We start from the raw sequence: 16,196 nt of genomic DNA, 5'->3' as shown, positions 1-16,196 counted from the left end.
TAAAGAAAATCTGTTTAACGCATTGAGAATGCATGTAACATGAACAAAAACTTTTTGTAGAATCAAATATTTATTATGAAGTAACTTTGAACATCTAACAATGTATTTATATGCACACAATTGTTTTTTTTTCCAAACTGCACTTCGTCACACACAAAAAAAGTCCACATTAGCTGCATCAATGCATCAAAAAAATATATCAAACTAATTTGTGTTAGAGAGATTTTCCTATTTGATCTACTATGATCTTGTTTTGGATTCAATTCAAACACAGTTGTACAGTTAAACAGCAACTCTAACCATTAACCCCATAAAACACATTGTAGTAGTTATGGTGCCAAAATTGTGTGGGTGCTGCCCCCCCAGTTTGTTGTCAAACTTTACGACCAGCTCGAAATAATGGCGCTCTTCATTTGCCTGTTGCTTGGACCTCTTTGCCTTGTTTATCTAAAAGTAAACTTCAAAATTAGCCCATCCAACGTTCCATTGATAGGTCGAAAATACTGGGCCAGCTCACCCCCAGCAAAGCAGCACTGTCTGATCCATTATCAAATAACGTATCCCACTGTTCTGTTTAGTGCAAGGTTTTTGTAAATAAGTCTAAAGTCTAACGTTTATGAATTCTGGTGCATCACACAATTGAACACAATGTTCCCATTTTACTTTGAACAGGTAAAAAATTCCCATATCATGTACACCTCATCTGTTATATGGCGTGCAAAGCTGCACACAGATAGCTTGCAGGCCATCGCTGCCATAACAAACCTGTTACCTGCCATTATCATTCTATGTCCTGTATGTTCTCTTCCAACATTCCAACTCACAATCAAATCTTCTGCCAGGATCACAGGCCCATCTTTTGCCTATTGCATACCGTTGCTAACAAACCATACTCTAGCCTGTCCTAAGGATTCTCCCCGGGAAAGAAGTTGGAGCAGGTGCATCGTAACATATCCTAGACATCCCTACATCATACTATTTGGTCTTTAAATGTTTACTTTCGTCAAATGGAACCATTTTGCCATTTACCTTAGGTAAAGTGTGTGGTATACTTTAACTGAATAAGATAAATTATTCCTATGAGAAGAATAGTATCCACCAGAAAGAAAGTGGGCATTGTGTATGACTGTATGTAGATAGGACATTCATAGAGAATAGAGATAGGTTCTCAATATCTGTTTTCTACAGGTGAGCACAAAGCAGAAGAGTCCTATGGCCTGCTACAACATTATTATTTACGCAATTTTTATTTTGTGTCTGAATACTATGTTCTGTCACCTTTGGATATCATATTACTTCAGGTATGTTGTATTCAAACCTCCAGACTTACAATCAAATTTCCAAACATAATCACTGACCCATATTTTTGGACTTCTCTAACTCACAAGCCTCACTACAGCTTCTCCCCTGGAAGTAATAGATGCTGGTACTTCAAAACACTTCCTACACCCTACATCTCCACATTTAAATGTTATCCATGTTTAACTGGAACATTTCGCTAGTCAACAATTACAACTATTGTGCATTTCTCTCTCAATTAAAGTGCATGTTTTAATTCAATTGCAAGAGTAATAAGGCCAATGAGAGGTACGAAAGTCCACCAGAAAGCAAGCTAAGAATATCGTAGGACAGTGAACTTCAGAAGAAAGTCAAAGACATAAAAAGGACAATTAAACTATTCATGGGCAAGACACAACCTGAAGGACATAGGTCTCTTTTTAAAGTGAGTTTTTAGTATAGGGTGATATATAGATGAATTATATTTTAAAAGGAAATGAAACAGAAAAAAAGAGGCACATGCAACACATTTATTTTTTAATTGATAGTTCGAATGATGTTCTGATAAACACACTGCTTTATCTCAAACTTTACTTTTTACATTTAGCAACTATAACCCCTTCATTATAAGGATTAGGTAAGGCATGTCCATCTGAGGCAATTCTGACATGTCACCAGTCACAAAGAGGTTACTATTGCACCAAGTTCCTGTGATCTTGAAAAAGAACCGGCAGGGTCGAAACATCTATTGCTTTGCTGAATGTAATTTTTTCACATTAAATCACTTTGTTCCATAGAAAGACCTGTGAGTGCATCCTTAAACGTGGATAGTACCCGGGCAATTATATTGCTAATACCCTAAAGGAGAGCCCTCAATATTTTTTACATACATTATATATATATATATACATATATACATATATACATACATATATACGCATTTTAGTCTTCCATGCCATGTATGCAAAATTGAACTACAGTTATCTTTCTAGTTCACCTAGAACATTAGAAACAGCCCCCAACAATGCTTTTAAACTGGAAGATTCTGCATTGGACTTGCCACTTCCATACAAGTGATGTATTAAATAAAACCAAGAGTTTATCTTTCCTTACAACAGAAACATACAAAACATATAAATACCACTGTTGTGTACACATTCCAGATTTCATTGTGTTTGGGGAAAAAAAAACACTTCCCTTTCAGGCCCATATTACAAACTACTTCTCTGACTAGACTAAAACAGCCAGGTTGGAAGAAGTTCTGACCCATTGTTCTCACAATTAAGGTACACAGATGTCTTTCATAAATATTATCCCAGCTGCACATGAACAGAAACTGCCAAAAAAGCATCTGCCTGGCATTGCATCCGCTCAGGTAGGCCTCTGAGATGCACCAGCAGGGACATCTGTAACAAAAAAATAATAATAATGGTAATAATAATAATAATAATAATAATACAAAAATAAAATTAAAATAAAAAACCTAAAACAAATCAATAAATGCTTTTCATTGACCCAAATAAACTTTAACCTGCTAGACACAGCCTCGTCTTTGGATTTTCCAGTCTCGATTTTAGTAAGATGATACAGGAAGCAATCCAGAAGAACACAATACCAAAATCAGCAGATTTCATAATGGGCAGACCAACTGCTACTCCTCTGTCTTAGTAACCCAAGGTGCTTTACTGCCCATGGCATTGGCATCTAAATATTACCACCTTTTCTTTAGATCACAAGTTAAGAGCATTGCTTACCGGTTTCCTTCTTTTTAGATCCTTTGTGATGTTGGGACCTGGCAAGGATGTTCGGGGCTCTCCACTGATATGCTGGCTGTTAAGAAAATGTAACTGAATTCAAGTGCACGATGCACAGACAAGAAAAATTAAAACTGAGACAAAGGTGATGTAAACTTACTGGAGGAACATTTGGCACATCTTGTAGCTGACTGTGATCGGAAGAAATGATGGGAGGTGGATAGTGGATGTGCCAATCATCATACCCTGGGTATATAATTCCTGGTGGACTGTAGGGATACGGAGGACAGACTGGGCCAGTGACTGGATCAACGAGGTATCTTTCTGATGTTGCCTGCATGTCATTTGAAACACAAATATATAGGTGAAACACAAATATATAGGTAAATAACTATAAGGTTCAATTGAGAACAAAGAGCAAAGGATAGCCCTTGACATTACTACTATGAAGTAGTACTTGCACAGAGTTATTATTAAAAACACCCACAGGCATATTATTTGAAGAAGACATTAAAAAGGCATTGTCCCTAAGGAAGCTACATTAAAGGATAAAAATGACAGCCAGATCTCAGCTTGTCGTTATACAGTTCCAGTTATAAAACACCTTAGAAAGCTTGTACAAGTATGAAGAGTTCCAGGTGCCTTCTTGGAAATAAAGCATTTTGAGTTATAAAGACAAGATACAGTGCTAGAATCCTTTTAACAATATCGCAAAACCTGCAAAAAGGTATTAAAACACATTCAACTAAACATTGCACTATATAAACAATCTAAGACTAATGTTAATAATTACACTATTTTGGTTAATTGGGTCAGTTTACCCCACTGCTACTAAATGATTTAAAAGGTGGAGACTAGTAAAATGGTGAGAACAAAGCACTAAACCAACGCTTACTATAGGATTATGATACCCACACTGTTGCTAGATTCATCCTTTAGATTTTGAGAGCATGCACTTACGCTGGACAACATTAACACAATAAAACCTGGAACTCCATTTCTGGGATTCCTGACAGACAGCTTTGAGGGGCAATTTTAGAACTCACAGCCATTCTAAGGCAAGTACAGAAATGAGAGTAAGCTCAGTGTGTTCAACACATCATCACCTTTGAAATCATGTAAAGTTGCGATGGTTCTTAGAGTGACCCATCGAACAAAGGCAGCAAGGACTCAACTTGGGAAAATGTGTGCAAAACTAAGTTAGTTGAGCATTTTAAACTTAAATGCATACGTTTGAGTTTTAGCAAATGGGAAGATATATCTTGATATGTACACCAAATAACTTACTAGGTCACCAAGGTTTTGTATTTTAAAAGAAACATGGCTACAATATAAATTTCCTGTGCATTCTGAAGCTTTGTGTCGGACATATTCACAAAAGATGTCACAAATGTATTACCTGTTGTCTGGGCAGTTCATGTGGACTTTCTTTTGCTTTTCGCAAGTCATCCTGGCAAGTACGTAGCTAGAAAATAATGAATAAATACATTTGCTGAGTGAATATCAACACTACCAATGTTAATAGCGAAGATATTCTCAAATTTAACAGTGGATTAGTGGAGTGAATCGCAATCACAGAAATTAATTACCTTGGGTAATATCAGCCAGCAGCTTTATTAAATGCTATTGAACTATACCTTGTGATATACACATGAAAGATTTGAGTGTAAACTTATCCTATCTTTTAACATACTGCTGGGGTCTCTTACAAATCTGGACAATGGGCACATTCAATATATAAAACATTAAGAGCATCACAAGGTTGCCTAAAAAAGAGACGTGTCATTAACTAGAGTCTGGTTAGAGTTCCTAATATAAGCTGCAGTGCCAAGTAACCATTGGAGTCCATAGAAAGGAAAACTTGACGAAGCTTCAAGATGTTAGGAAAAGCGGATATAGAATATGGTTACCCAGTTGGAACATCTACAGTGTGTATGTACGGTTATACAAGGGTATTTTTTTATTTAGGAACCAACATCTGCAGCTGTGATACAGTAGCTCTAGTGTAAAGTTTTTGCTGTGTGGTTTTATACCTGGCTAGTTACTTGTCCCAGTTGATTCTCCAGTTGCTCTAGCTGTCTTTTCAATTCTTCTTTTTCCTCATTCATTCGTTCCCTATCGCTACGTTCTTTCTGGAAGTCTTCTTCAAAGATTTTAACCTGGGGAATGCACACTGACATTTTAATATAGGATGAAATTATTTCTACAACTAGCAAATAAACATGATGATGTAGTAGACCTGTCACACAACAAATGACACTGAACACATTAACGTAGAAGCTGCCTACAGATAATGGGGATTGCCGTCCTGGTAACTAAGGAGCAGTATTGATAACTAACCCCGTTAGTACCGTTTTAGCTGAGAGTCAAGGACAGTAGCAAGTCTATTAAGCACATACTTTGAAGAGATACCACTGAACAAAACAAATCATTAATTATTGCATTAAAAACACAACTATATAAACTCGATTCTTGCATTTTACATCCATCAGATGAGTTGGATCATATTTGTGGTAAGGATAGCCAAATGTTACTACTGTAGATGATGTAGACTACATCTCATGCTTTTCTGACAAATTTAATTTTGGAAGAGCACATTACATATGTAGTCCACAGCATTTTGAATAGTCGTTGTAAAGTACCCCTGCTCTACAGAATTAGATTAGCAAATCAATTCTAAGAATGACATCTATAGAAAAGCAGAGGCTTATGAATCTATTTAGCAAGATATTATTGAACATAAAGGAGCAGATGTCTCTTAGTTGGAAGGATTAGTCAATGCACTTTAAATGAATTACACATGCTTGTCAGCAAAACTTAATTTCCATGAAAAGTAGCAATTGTACAGCTTGAACTCATGGTAAGCCCTTATTTTAATAAGATTTTTTTACAATGTATGTATCTGTATGTTTGAAAATGAACCTAATGGGATTGATTTAATTTTGTTCTAAAGTTACAATGGCTCAAATAGCACAGACAAAACACTTAAAGGGACACTATAGTCTCCAAAACAAATTTAGCTTATTGAGGCAGTTTTAGTGTTTAGATCATGCCCCTGAAATCTTACTGCTCAATTCTCTGTCATTTAGGAGTTAAATCACTTTTGATTATGTCTATGCAACCCTAGTCACTCTCCATTGGCTGTGACTCATACAGCCTGCATAAAACAATTGTTTAATTTTAATCAGATGTTAACTTATTCCTGAGTTTTTATCTCCTGCTCTGTAAATTGAACTTTAAATCACACACTGGAGGCTCCTGCAAAGTCTAGCAAGCTATTAAGAGCAGGAGATAAGTTCTAAATTAAACAGGATTTTCAATAAAAGAAGTGTAAACATTAGATGACTCTTTACAGGAAGTTTTTAGGAGGACTGTGCAAGTCACATGCAGGAAGGTGTGACTAGCGTGCATAAACAAAGCAATTTAACTCCTAAATGGCAGAGAATTGAGCAGTGAGTCTGCAGGTGCATGATTATACACCAAAACGGCTTAATTGTGCTAAAGTCGTATTGGTGACTATAGTGTCCCTTTAATGCAAATCATTTCACTTGTCCTGTGATTCATATCACACCATGCAGACTCCCAGACTAAACACTATGGAATAACGCCTATGGATATCAACATAAACTCAACTCAGATTCCATAACACATTCCTTTGAGGAGTCGATTTTGGAATTAATGCAATCTTCACTATCTGTAAAAATAACTTCATGAATTGAGTGAATCTTGGGGAAGAGCAGGTATGGAAACAAACGTGGTTTGCAAACTAATTTAAGCCAAATATTTTTCATCTAGTGTTTTTCAACATCACCTTTGTCTGTTAAAATTTTTTTTTCAAACTAGCACTGCGCATTTATCACATCAAAAGATGCAAAAATATCTTATACACACTTCTGGTTGTAGCCGCATCTCCTCAGATTAAGTAATAATTTTTGAGAAGAAACGAATTTAATGTTTATCTATGAAGCATTAACATTTAGTGTCATTATGCTGTGCGATAATGACATACATGAAGACTTTTAATTTTTGAAGTTTCTAAAGAAGAAGAACCACTAAAAGTATAGATTTAGACAAACATAAGCACACCAAAGAGTAAGTATGTACCTGTTGTTTGAGGATATCATTCTGAATTAAGAGTTCCTGTCGAGGAGGGAGGTCCTCTGTAGACAATGTAAAGGAAGGGGGTCCATGCAAATTCAGAGCTTCTTCAAGGGCCTGGAGGAAGAGCACATAAATGGCTGATAATTACATCATCCTCCGTTTTTAACATGCTAAAGGAAGTCTAAGAATACTTAAGACACGTCTATTAACTAGGAAACCATATTCGGTTTAGAATATATAAACTCTCTGCATATTTTAATTTCAATAAAGAAATTCTAGTTGTGTTGGAATTTATTAAACATTGTGTTTATTTTAAATATTACAATTAACTTTTGTCAAGGTTATTCACTAAAGTGAGAGTTCAAAGTGAATTTCTACGTTATGGTGGCTAAACTGGAAATATACCTGACTTTTTTTTTTCCAAGACACTTAAGGGCCCAAATACAAAATAAATTAAAATCATTGTTTAGTAGATGTGACAGAACTCCTATACTCAGACTAAGTGTGTGTGTGTGTATGTATATAAAATTATATATACACACACACACACACACATTCCCAACTGGGGGTCATTATGAAAAGCAATGCATTGCACAACCTGGGCGACTTGGTGTATGGGGCATCGCTGACTTAGAAGAAGATAATTTAATTGCCTACCTGACACCAGGGGGCCCAACAACAATAACCTTAACAATACATGTTGATAGCTCTGTTGTGAAGGAGGTGACTAGAGTCTGGCTCCAGTTAGTAAAAGTGACTTAGCAATCAGTCACAGTAGATATACCCCAAATGAATACATGCATGCATTTTTTCATTGGATATATCTAAACACAGCTTGTGAACCTGCAGTACTCTTGTCTGCAGCCTTTGCAACCCCTCCCTCCTAACCCAGTCCAATAAGAGACTTCCCAATGCAGCTTAATGAGACGTCTTTAGGCAGGTGCTCTGGCCAATTGCTGCCTCTTGAGTTTAGCTTCACTGAGCTAACCAAACCAGGAAGTAACAGTATATGTTGTCTGTTAGAAAGCCAACTGGGTGTAACCATTTTAATAAAAAAAATAAAAAAGTGTACATTTCTAATGAAATATCCACTTTTTGAAGAAAAAAAAAAAAAAAAGAGCAAGCTAACGTACATTAGGGTTCTGGAGTGCCCATTTAAATTTGAGATTTACTTAGATTTCTCACTTTAGTGAATAACCCTGTAAGACTTGCATTGGAAATTTACAGTTATGACCTACAATTTTGTGCTAGCTGACAATCATAAGAACAAATTAAAATAGAATTTCCACAATTTAAAAAAATATATATATTTTAGTGATAAGCAAAATAAGAAAACACAGAAGCAACAGATCTACTTGCTTGTGTGGAAAAAAAAAACAAGCCTTGACAAAATAGAAGATTTCAACTGCAGGCACTATGGTTTCATCTCTTGTAATCACAATGTGATCAACATATGAATTCCCATTCCTACGAGCATTTCAAAAGTTGTGCATGGCCTGGTGTCTGACGTAGCAGAGTCTAGCTTTCCTGTCTAGATTTAGAGTTTGAGATGAATCGAAAGGACTGAGGACTGCAAGGACCTAAATATTTACACACAGTCCAGAAGCCTTGCAAACACAAACCTCAGCCTTCGATGTAAACCCTGAGTGTTAGAAGACATAACGGCCAGTGTCATTGCGTCCCCTAAGAGTGTAGAGTTTAGTCATCGAGTCACATGAACACAGAAAGCAGTCTGTCTAATAGACATATTCAAGGTAAATTATCACTGTAAAATCTGAAGATTTGTCTGACTCAGTGTCTAACCGCTGAATGATATGCATTTTGGTCAAACTGCTCTTGTCTTGGTTAGAATGGCTTGTGGATTCACCCACTCCACAAACTACCTGTCCAACCAATTGAACTATTAATTTGCCTATTTTATGAATCTCTCTTCTCTTTTGGAATGTACTGTCTCCTCTTGAATCCACAGGCCGAAAAAAAAAAAAAAAAAAAAAAAAAAAAAGAATAGCAAGTTCTTGGCCACTTCAATATTTAACATTCCTAGATTTGGTGCCTTGAAATATCCTTCTCTGTGTTCATGTTAAAAGCCTTTTATTTTGGAAATGCTTTATGATGAAAATGAGATAAACCTAGTCTTGTTAGAGAAAGTCTAGAAGGATCTAAAATACATTAACCCTAACTCTTAAATTCATAAAATGATATGTGGCTTAAACATTTACTTTGTTTAGTCGACTGATCTCCCGCTCCTGGTATTCTCGTTGCTTGCTAATGGAACTCAGCTGATCATGGAGAAACTTATTCTTCTGTTTCAGATCCCTTAACTCAGACTCCAGCTTCTGGGCAAATGCCTGCAGAAATGAAAAAATATACTGTAATTTTATACTGCTGTCAAAAACACACAATATATGATTCTGCAATGTAGGTCTTGATTAAGCGGACACTGTGTTAAGGCCTAAAATTAAAGCTGCAAAAACGTTAATGTTTTTTATAAAGTAAACACTTGATAATTTGATAGTTTCAACAACCCTTTAATAAAACAAACAAACAGACAAAAAAAAATGACTTGTTCAAGAGCATCCCGGGCAAAACTTTCTGTGATATGCTTTACGATTAAAGTCTTATTACCCGTAGGTTGTTGACATGCATTCTAATTACTGTCTGTGTACATAGTAAGTACATTGTGAGCCCCACAAAAAGAACATTCATTAATGGCCACATATTCTCTGTACATTTACTTAGGATGTGTCCAGAACAATGTAAAGAATACACTGTATTACTCAATACATCACGTGAGGGTTACAAAAGAGACAAATGATCATACTTAACATCCCACTACATGATTATCTGCTGAATAATTCTTTGAATTCGTTTCTGGATAATCACAAATGTAAACTCATATGTCATTGAGAATTATGTTGAGAATGGAATGGTCTGGCTTCAAAGGTCAAACAATGTTACTAAACAGATAATCAGTTGAAACTATATTTTATATGGCCCAAGGTAGCATATCAATAAAACTTTCAGATAGACGATAACTGGCACACAAATGTACTTATTTTTTAAATAAATCAAGATGCATTACATAAAGGGGTCTCTACCAAAGGAAGGTAGTAACTTATTGACACCAAAAATAAATGGTTGACACACTCCAAGCAAAATGGGAACCAGAAAAGTGGCATAGCAAACAGCAGATGATCCACAGAATATCAACATTTTTCTCATAAAGATCAAGTCTTATTTAAAGGAGCATTAGAGACAACATAACTTCATCTAAATTAAATTTTTATGGTGTCAGGAGGCCCTCGGGTGCACTCTTCAGGGATTAAACCATTCTCAAACACTGGGTACGCAAAGTGTCAATATATATTGTGTAATTGTATTTTCATGCATGCCAGAATACAAATAAAAAAAATTACAAAATAAATGCCTATAGTGTGCCCTTTTTCGATTTGTAGAAGTGTACTACAGACATTATGGGGTACTAATAAGATGCAAAGAAAGTAACTAAGAACGATTTGCCCTGGAAACACGAAAAAAATCATTTTGGTAAAAGGGTTCCTTTAAGACACTCAGTAAATACTAAAGACCCAAACCATCCATCCCTGCAACATGAAGGCCATTTCATTTTAAAAACTGCAGCTTTAAAAGACCCAAACCATCCATCCCTGCAACGTAAAGGCCATTTAATTTTGAAAACTGCAGTTTTAAAAGACCCAAACCATCGAGAGCCTGGCAGCCATCCTGTTCAGACGCCATCTAAACCAGCTCTCCCGAACCCAGAGAGAATCTGTCAAATTTCACCCAAGCAGAGCCCCATCGAACTTCGACAACCACCCAGCACAGACCAGCGGCAAGTACCGCATTGATTGATGCCTTTTTTTCAGGCACCCAAGCAACCCAGACAGAGGCGCAGGTCTGCGGCGCCATTCCAAAGCCTAGAAGCCTACCTCGGCGGACGCCTCCTAGAGCACTACACACATAGCCCGGAGACGGATACCACAGCCATGGGCAGAGATATAGGGGAAATGTGGCTTAGGCCCGCACAAACCACGCATCGACCCCACGCTGACCCGGCGCCCGAAACTAACAGAGGTGATCCGGCCATGACAGCAGCTCCCCTGAAGGCACACCAGCCGACACCTGAATCCCAAGATGACTCAGCCCCCACTACTAAAGGGGACCTAAAAGCCCTCCTGATCAACATACAAACACTGCTGGCGGCAGACGTCCCAATGGTCAAAGCTGACATACAAAGGGTAACAGAGAGGGTTGTGACAGTGGAAGCAGACATTACCAACATCCAGGACAAAGTGTCCACCCACGAGGACTCGATCCAACGACTCCAAGCAGAGCAAAATGTTCTAGCGGGTCAAATCATGCCCTGGAGGACAAACAACGTCGAAAGCACATCAAAATCAGGGGAATCCCCACCACGGTCACGACAGAGGAACTACCGCATTATACGCGACGGCTGCTCACAACAATACTACCCCAGGCAACCGCCAAGAAACTATCTATGGACGGGATTTACAGAGTAACAAGTTCCGTACACTTACCATCCAACATCCCCAGAGAGGTTATTCTACGCTTGACGACAGTAACGGACAAGATACAAATAATGACCGCAATTAAAGGCAAACACCACTGACATTTGAGGGTGCTGAGCTCTCCTTCTTTCAGGACGTCACTAGAGCCACATTGTTGAAACGAAAGACCTTTGGACCAGTGACAACCGCACTGCGCCAAGCAGGCATTGCCTACAGGTGGGGAAACACTGGCGCCCTGCTCGTCCACCACAATGGGACTGCACACCACCTCACATCCCCAGTAGGGGCCCCCATCTTTCTTAAGGCACTGGGACTGCAACCCTCACATCCCACCGACGGTATGCATGGCACGGACACAACTGCCAAAGGGAAGATCTAGATCTCTTCAGATGAGGAGAGGTAGTTTTAAGGACTATCAACTCCTAAACTAGATTTTTTTTACTACCTTTTTTTGTGTTCTGTGCTGGACAATTGCAGCTCATTCACCCCATATCACACCGCATAAATGTCCCTCCTTTTAATTTTATTTTTACCTTGCTCTGCTTTGGTTTGTTCCCTCCAACCTTACTATAACCGCAGTCTTGGGGCCCCCACTCTCACAAGACCGACAGATAGTCCCCCACGCAAAATAGTATTTTGGCACCCACTATGATCATCGCCACTCCGCCCACCCCCCACCACCCCCAGGGATAGGGGAATAGATGAGATGCCACACGGGGTAAAACGCACACCGGAGCACCCCCCACACGTCATCACCGCCAACCTGGTCCTAATAAGAGCTCCACAGGCGAGTACACACAGGCATCCAGAACCACAAACCTGAACCAGCTTGCAACACTTATACACATGCTCCCACACACGCTGACATACTGCAGCCCGATCCAGGGAGCACCCTCACACCTCCACACTTGTAGTACACCAGGGGAATAATACACATAACACCAAACTTGTAACAACCTTGCCAACCCCGGGTATGTCACCAAGCCTGCTTGTTATATGAAAATGTGCTTCACAACTTTGCAACCTCAATGTTAACACTGTTATACTGTACCACTTGAAATTGTCATACCATTTTTATGTATGAAACTGTTAACCTGCCAAACCAAGCGCACAAAAATAAAGAATTTAAAAAAAAGAAAAAGACCCAAACCATCCATCTCTGCAACATGAAGGCCATTCCATTTGACTCTGCTGTACCCACCCACCCTGGTTCCTTCTAACTATATAGCATGCACCTCCAGCTGTTTGGAACCACACCAATCAAATCCCTATTACCTTCACATGATATCAGCTGCTGCTGTTATACCATTAACTCTCTCTGCCATCACATACAAATTTCTCTGCTACCTCCTCTTGTCTCATCTCCCTATTTTAACCTATAGATTGTAAGCTCACGGGCAGGGTCTTCTACCTGTTGTATCGGTCTGTTCTTATTGTGTTTGTCTTTTTTCCCCATTTGTACAGCACTGTGGAATTTGTTGGCGATTTATAAATACCAGTAATAAATAAATAAATAAATAAAAATAATAAAGTATATAGTGCACTACGATCCGCACAGGGGTAAGGGGTAGGTGGTGCTAGAAAACTCACTAGATTTATGAAAATGAAGGCATACCTCCCTCTATAGTGGGGTAAATCAGTTGATGGAGAAAAATCTTCCCAAAAGGTATTCTTCATAGAAGTGTATCTTTTTATATTGCTCAAAATAAGAAAGTGAAAATAAAAGCTAGTGCAGATTGTATAAAAATAACACATTTATTAATACAAATTGCACTTACAAGATGTAAAATGACAGTCCGCATATCTCCACACAAAAGGTGGTATCCAGGACTCTTACCCCAGTGCTGATTGCATTGCACTATATTGTCTTTCCCCCCCAGATATACATTTCCATATTGCTTACCATCATTCATGTACAGGTTGTACTGTTTTATTATCCACCTTTGGTGATTTATACACTTTTTTCCTATATCTTTAGTACTAATAAGATGAAACTAAAAAAAAAAAAAAAAAAGCTTACAAATTAAAAGAATGTGGGGAAAATGTGATATTGTTTTTTTGCCTAATTTTCTTTGTTTCAACTCTGACAATATAAAAATGGTGGTACTTTGTGGACTGTGACAAATAATCAATACAAGTGTGCACAGTACATTTCAAGTACAAAAAACTGTGTATTTAAAGGGCTTTTAACTTTGTTTTTTATGTGCAATCAGCCAACATGCTAAATTAGTTCTAATTTATTAATATTTTGTTCATGAAATTTACCCACAACTCGCTATTTGATTAGTAAACTGTTAAAATAAAAATAAAAAAAAGTAATTCTTAATGTATGTTTCTCTTATCTGATTTATAAGTACATGCTTCCCATTGAGTCTATAGGATGGGGACTATTTTACCTAGTTAAAACAGAAGGCAGTGTAGTGCAGTGGTACTGGGGAATATCAATATATCAGAGACCTAGTACCCATTCCTCAATACTTTTCCTGTGAGTTCATGAATGGGTAGTCCCAGGCAATATGATAATACAGTTATAACTTGAAAGTAGTCAACTTGTACATAGAGCTGGCTCATTGCCCATCATTTTCACCCTCATAACTTGATATTATTTAGATTTGCTATAAAAAAAACTCCACTAATTACAGTATATCAGCCATGTTTGTATATTTTAAAACTAGATTTACATAGGGCCAATAGTGTCTATAAAGCACTATTAAATGCAAACAAGCAAGAATACATGTATTTCCATCTTACTTCTTTCTCTTCTATTTTGTCTCTAGCAAGAAGTAGTTTACGGTCAAAATCTCGTTGTTTCCGGTCTCTCTCCACCTCTTGCTCACTCTCCGCCTTTATATTTTTGGATAGCTTCTGACGCAGAGATGTAATCTATGTGGTGTAAACAATTGATTGTATTTTCAGGAAAATTAAATAAAGTAAAATAAGTATTATACACATCATATATTTATTTACAGGCAGGAAATAGCACATTATTAATTCACCTATGTCTTAGTAGGAAGAGCAAAGTAGAAGCTTTAACAATTAATTACATACCTTCTCCTCATACTGGATTTTCATAGAGCGGAACTGCTGATCCCACTGTTTATTTACTTCCAGAAGCTGCAAGAGATTTGTAAAGATAATTATTTACCCAGAAACCCAGTAAACCGTTCATCAATACACAGTGACGTGCATATAGGGGGCCCTCAACTTACTGACTCACAATAATGTCATCCTGCTATCATAGAGGTGATTTGGAGTTACATATTAGCAGAATATGACTTTAAAATACAGTCTTTCCTGGCACACTAAAATTTACCCGAATGCCATCATTTCAGATCATGTCATCAAAATGTAAGGTTATGAAAGGTCTCCATGACATATACATATACATGCATACATATATATATATATATATATATATATATATATATATATATATATATATATATATATATATATATATATATATATATCTCTCTATCTATCCGGTCAATTTATTTGATTTACACAGGTCAGTAGACCGCACTTTAGAAAGTGCTTGTGATATACCCTTTACAACGGTGTAAACTCAGAATTATTTCGTTTTAAAAATCATTTATAAGTGAGAGTGCCTGTCACGCCATTGGTTATGCAGAAAAATAGACATGATTTATTTATGTTGTAACATTTATTTACACCATACAGATGTAAGTGGACAGGCTGCCTGCACAAATAGATATTGCTCTATTCAATAATCTGAAGTGTTTTAATCAAAACAAACATATATTTGACTGGAAAACAAAAAGCATTTCCTTCCATTAATTGATTGAGTGGAACAATTATTTATATAAATACGCCCCAGTCTTTATTTAGTTATATAGAACACAGTGCAAAACATGTACTTGCATTTTGTCCATACAGTGATACAGATGTATTTTGTATATAAACAATTAATAACTAAAATTGCCAAACAGAATATATTGTTACACCTGCTGATGTTCATACACTGCATGGTTTACATTTTTTCTGGCTTTTTCTAGATCATTTGATACAGATAAATGATACAGATAAATATAATACCTCACCTCAGCCCTCTGATGTTCCAACACTTTCACTTTTTTCAAAAGAGCCACAAGTGGGTCTTTACTTGCTGGTTTTGACACCTTAAAAAGAGAATGAACAGAAGTCATTAATAATGGGCGTGAGAAACATATATAAAACCTTTTAGTGCTTTGTAATATTGTGTGGCATATGGCTAGCTAAATTAAGAGAATCTATATAGGGGTCATTGTGAAAAGGAAGGTAAAGAATATCTAATTCCTGCAGAAGGGACATCTCCTTGTTGCTTGAATAATACAGTAGCGATGAAAGTAAAACAAACAACAAAACAAACAAAAAAATGTACTATCACTACACTTCTACAATATACACAAGTGCTTGGAATTTGTACACACAGCACTGCAAAAGTTAGAAAATTTACAAAACATGCAAGTAAAAATATAAAACAAAAACAGAATGGAAAAAAAAAAGCATAACCAAC

At 37.0% G+C, this 16,196-nt stretch overlaps 1 protein-coding gene across 2 annotated transcripts in view; it reads right to left on the bottom strand.

Moving 5' to 3' along the window:
- Positions 1-2,205: 2,205 nt before the first annotated feature.
- The window catches only part of TNIP1 (TNFAIP3 interacting protein 1), a 76,290-nt gene continuing 62,299 nt past the window's right edge, over positions 2,206-16,196 (bottom strand). For both annotated transcript variants that reach the window (XM_063447871.1, XM_063447872.1), the window contains exons 9-18: positions 15,742-15,819; positions 14,729-14,794; positions 14,432-14,563; positions 9,353-9,481; positions 7,137-7,247; positions 5,066-5,191; positions 4,432-4,497; positions 3,193-3,366; positions 3,033-3,108; positions 2,206-2,684 (exon numbers count right to left, since the gene is read on the bottom strand). In XM_063447871.1, the coding sequence (XP_063303941.1) occupies positions 2,650-2,684; positions 3,033-3,108; positions 3,193-3,366; positions 4,432-4,497; positions 5,066-5,191; positions 7,137-7,247; positions 9,353-9,481; positions 14,432-14,563; positions 14,729-14,794; positions 15,742-15,819 (993 nt within the window). In that variant the 3' untranslated portion in view covers positions 2,206-2,649. The remainder of the gene's footprint in view (positions 2,685-3,032; positions 3,109-3,192; positions 3,367-4,431; positions 4,498-5,065; positions 5,192-7,136; positions 7,248-9,352; positions 9,482-14,431; positions 14,564-14,728; positions 14,795-15,741; positions 15,820-16,196) is intronic.

This window comes from Pelobates fuscus, chromosome 3, assembly GCF_036172605.1.
Source record: "Pelobates fuscus isolate aPelFus1 chromosome 3, aPelFus1.pri, whole genome shotgun sequence".
NCBI lineage: Eukaryota > Metazoa > Chordata > Amphibia > Anura > Pelobatidae > Pelobates > Pelobates fuscus.
The sequence above is the reverse complement of the archived record's forward strand: the minus strand, read 5'-3'. Positions and strand labels throughout refer to the sequence as shown.